The sequence below is a fragment of the Ammodytes marinus genome (assembly GCF_949987685.1).
Source record: "Ammodytes marinus genome assembly, chromosome: 25".
NCBI classification, from domain to species: Eukaryota; Metazoa; Chordata; class Actinopteri; order Uranoscopiformes; family Ammodytidae; genus Ammodytes; species Ammodytes marinus.
Genome location: NC_137229.1, coordinates 2,324,258 through 2,329,257, shown reverse-complemented (window position 1 = coordinate 2,329,257; position 5,000 = coordinate 2,324,258). Strand labels below are relative to the sequence as shown.

The following is a 5,000-nucleotide window of genomic DNA, read 5'->3' as shown; positions in this document are numbered from 1 at the left end:
AATTATTTTCTACAAAATCTGCAAGGAAATAAAACCCAAAATTCTACACACTGCAGCTTTAAAAATGATCATAACTAGCCTAGTGATCATCTGTCATTAGACTGACTCCTGCTGATTGGACCAGCTGATTGGACCAGCTGATTGAGACGGAGATGAAAAGGAAAGTGAAACTGAAGGTGAAGCAGTTAAATAGTTAAATGAATGAATATTGTAGCAAACACAATAATGTGTTATCTGCTTTAGTAGCCTACAGTAGCTCACATCGCCCTCCACTCCTGGAAATAATAATCATTTTCCAAACTCTCCAAAAAATAAAAATGGTTTTCGTTTCAACGGATATGATTTACCAAACGGTTACACGTGTACACCCCTAGTCTGGATCATCTGGAGCAGTGGATGCCAAAAGGTGTGTGTCACAGGTGTGTGTGTGTGTCTGTCTGTCTCCCTGCCTGTCTGTCTGTCAGAGAGAGAGAGAGAGTGTCTCCTACCTTAGATTGTTAGCAGCGCGGTATTCACACAGGTTGCATGTGAAGCTGGTGATCCCTCCCTTCAGCTGGTTGACTCTCAGGTCTCCCTCCGATATGTGTCTGTCTGTCTGTCTGTCTGTCTGTCTGCCTGCCTGTCTGTCTGTCTCCCTGTCTGTCTGTCTGTCTGTCTGTCTGTCTGTCTGTCTGTCTGTCTGTCTGTCTCCCTGTCTGCCTGTCTCCCTGTCTGTCAGTCTGTCTCTCTCCCTGTCTGTCTGTCTGTCTGTCTGTCTATCTGTCTATCTATCTATCTATCTATCTATCTATCTATCTATCTATCTATCTATCTATCTGTCTGTCTGTCTGTCTGTCTGCCAGTCTGTCTCTCTCCCTGTCTGTCTGTCTGTCTGTCTGTCTGTCTGTAACCTACCTTAGATTGTTAGCAGCACGGTATTCACACAGGTTGCATGTGAAGCTGGTGATCCCTCCCTTCAGCTGGTTGACTCTCAGGTCTCCCTCCGACGTGCCGTAATAGAACTCATCCACTGTCATGACAACGCGGGGGGGCGGGGCCTGTGCTATGACAGAGTGGGCGGGGACAGGAGCGGCTGATCAACCAATAGGGAGAGAGAGACAGAGAAACAGACATTTTTTTTTAAATTTAAAAAGATTATATTTTTGGGCATTTTCAAGCTTTATTAGACAGTACAGAGTTGAAATGGGGAGACAGAGAGAGAGAGAGAGAGAGGGAGAGAGAGAGAGAGAGAGAGAGAGAGAGAGAGAGAGGGAGGAAGAGAGAGACATAGCTTTATTAGACAGTACAGAGTTGAAATGGGGAGACAGAGAGAGAGAGAGAGAGGGGGGATGACCTGCAGTAAAGGTCCACGGGTCAGATTTGAACCCGCGACCACTGCAACGAAGGCCGGAGCCAATATGGTACACGCTCTATCCACTACACACCACCAGAGCAGCCCAAAACAGACATTTAAAAAAATAATAATATTTTAAACTTTTTTAGACAGACGGACGGACGGACGGACAGACAGACAGACAGACAGACAGACAGACAGACAGATAGACAGACAGACAGAAAGAGAAGTTTGGGGTTCGCACGAAAAAAACGTGCCAGGTGTGCAAAGTAGTTTAATGGCACACACAAACACACAGCGAGAGAGAGAGAAAGAGAGAGAGACACACACACACACAGCGAGAGAGAGAGAAAGAGACACGCACTCTCACTCTCACACACACACACACACACACACACACACACACACACACACACACACACACACACACACACACACACACACACACACACACACACACACACACACACACACACACACACACACACACACACACACACACACACACACACACACACACACACACACACACTTTCTCTCTTAAACTAACTACCTGTGTAGTGACCTACCCTGTCCTGGCGTGCTGGTTCTGATGGTTAGCATGGTTTGCGGCTGCATAGCGCTGAAGCTAGCCCCCGGCTTGGCAGTGTGTGAAGCCCCCGGCTGTGTGTGTGTGTGTGTGTGTGTGAGTGTGTGTGTGTGTGAGGCTGCAGACACACACACACTCGGTCTGACCAGCTGACCCAATGACGAGGCTGAGGGGGGGAGAGGGAGCAGTGTTAACCAGATGGCAGTTATCAGTTGTATATTATACAGATTTTTATTTTTATTTTTAATTGCTTGTGTGTGTGTGTGTGTGTGTGTGTGTGTGTGTGTGTGTGTCTGTATGTGTGTGTGAGTGTGTGTCTCTGTTACTGTGTATCTGTGTATCCCTGTGTGTGAGTGTGTGTCTCTGTGTATCTGTGTTTATGTGTGTTTCCCTGTGTGTGAGTGTGTGTGTGTGTGCATGCGTCTGGTGTGTGTCTGTGTCTGTCTGCGTTCCCCTGTGTGTGTATGCGTCTGGTGTCTGTCTGTCTGTCTGTGTGTGTGCGTGTGTGTGTGTGCATACGTCTGGTGTGTCTGTGTGTGTGCGTGCGTCTGGTGTGTGTGTGTGTCTGTGTGTGTGTGTGTGTGTGTGTGTGAGTGTCTGTGTGTGTGTGTGTCTGTGTGTGTGTGTGTGCGTGCGTGAATCTCTCTGTCTGTGTGTGTGCATGCGTCTGGTGTGTGTTTGTGCGTCTGGTGTGTGTGTGTGTCTGTTCATGCGTCTGGTGTGTGTGTGTGCGTGCGTGCGTGTGTGTGTGTATCTCTCTGTGATGTGATGTGTGTGTGTGTGTGCGTGTGCGTGCGTGTGCGTGTGTGTGTGTGTGTGTGCGTGCGTGCGTGCGTGCGTGTGTGTGTGCATGCGTCTGGTGTGTGTGTGTGTGTGTGTGCGTCTGGTGTGTGTGTCTGTGCATGCGTCTGGTGTGTGTGTGTGTGTGTGTTTCCCTGTCTGTCTGTCTGTGTCTGTGTGTGTGTGTGTGTGTGTGTGTGTGCGTCTGGTGTGTGTGTGTGTGTGTGTGTGTGTGTGTGTGTGTGTGTGTGTGCGTGTGTGTGTGTGTGTGTGTGCGTCCTACACGGTATCAGGGTGAGCGGTTGCATCGTCTGTCCCGGCCGAAGGTTCAACACCAGCGGAGCCCCTGGATTCATCTGGACCGGGAAACCCTGTAGCACACACATGACATCACAATGACATCACAATGACATCACATAGTCCATCCAAATCCATTCAGAAATCAGTCAGTGCGTTTCCATGCAGACTCATAATCGGATAACTAAACGAATAAGACCTCAACAGGACTTTTAAACTGCATGTAAACACCTTTATCCGATCTACTTCGGACACAAATCGGCACAATAACGGACAAGAGAAGTCGGATAAGAACACCTAGATAACTCGTTCATTGTCGGCTTTCTCTCTGCATGTATACAGGGATCGGATATCGCATATCGGACTTCTCGTTCTGTGCTTGTGTGCCTGCGCGTGATAGGCTACACCATGGGTTATTGACGGAAGAGAACCGGACGTGGCTCTAAAACCACTTGTTGAAAGCATGGTTGAAAGGGCTACAGCGCCACCTAGCATAGTGGAGACAGCCATGCATCGGACATTTATCCGATTCCTGAAAGGCCATGTATACTCAGACAAGTGACACGGTCCGTTCGAGTGTCTTGTTCGATATATGTGATAATCCAATCTAGTTGTGCCATGGAAACGCACTGTGTGTGTATGTGTGTGTGTGTGAGTGAGTGAGTGTTTGTGTGAGTGAGTGAGTGTTTGTGTGAGTGAGTGAGTGAGTGAGTGAGTGAGTGAGTGAGTGAGTGAGTGAGTGAGTGAGTGAGTGAGTGAGTGATATAGTGATTTTCAAAAAAGAAAAAAAATTGAATCTACCATTTTACTCTGAGCTCTTCCAGGTAATTAAATGTAAACCAATCCAATCTTTCAGTGGAGATAGTGTCACACAGACGAGGAGAGACATTGTCAAACTAAAAGCATATATTTAAAGGTCCCATATTATACACTTTTCAGTTCTATTATACACCATATTATATGGTCTTAGTGTTCCCTAATACGTTCTATTATACACCATATTATATGGTCTTAGTGGTCCCTAATACGTTCTATTATACACCATATTATATGGTCTTAGTGTTCCCTAATACGTTCTATTATACACCATATTATATGATCTTAGTGGTCCCTAATACGTTCTATTATACACCATATTATATGGTCTTAGTGTTCCCTAATACGTTCTATTATACACCATATTATATGGTCTTAGTGGTCCCTAATACGTTCTATTATACACCATATTATATGGTCTTAGTGGTCCCTAATACGTTCTATTATACACCATATTATATGGTCTTAGTGGTCCCTAATACGTTCTATTATACACCATATTATATGGTCTTAGTGTTCCCTAATACGTTCTATTATACACCATATTATATGGTCTTAGTGGTCCCTAATACGTTCTATTATACACCATATTATATGGTCTTAGTGGTCCCTAATACGTTCTATTATACACCATATTATATGGTCTTAGTGGTCCCTAATACGTTCTATTATACACCATATTATATGGTCTTAGTGGTCCCTAATACGTTCTATTATACACCATATTATATGGTCTTAGTGGTCCCTAATACGTTCTATTATACACCATATTATATGGTCTTAGTGTTCCCTAATACGTTCTATTATACACCATATTATATGGTCTTAGTGGTCCCTAATACGTTCTATTATACACCATATTATATGGTCTTAGTGGTCCCTAATACGTTCTATTATACACCATATTATATGGTCTTAGTGGTCCCTAATACGTTCTATTATACACCATATTATATGGTCTTAGTGGTCCCTAATACGTTCTATTATACACCATATCATATGGTCTTAATGGTCCCTAATACGTTCTATTATACACCATATCATATGGTCTTAGTGGTCCCTAATACGTTCTATTATACACCATATTATATGGTCTTAGTGGTCCCTAATACGTTCTATTATACACCATATCATATGGTCTTAATGGTCCCTAATACGTTCTATTATACACCATATTATATGGTC

At 44.4% G+C, this 5,000-nt stretch overlaps 1 protein-coding gene across 1 annotated transcript in view; it reads right to left on the bottom strand.

Annotated features, from left to right (window-relative positions):
* Positions 1 to 5,000, bottom strand: part of LOC307270168 (uncharacterized protein) — a gene marked incomplete at both ends in the record, with an annotated part of 32,285 nt that overhangs the window by 24,822 nt on the left and 2,463 nt on the right. The window contains 2 exons of the mRNA XM_080053336.1: positions 895 to 1,072; positions 2,986 to 3,073. Coding sequence (XP_079909462.1) covers positions 895 to 1,072; positions 2,986 to 3,073 — 266 coding nt within the window. The remainder of the gene's footprint in view (positions 1 to 894; positions 1,073 to 2,985; positions 3,074 to 5,000) is intronic.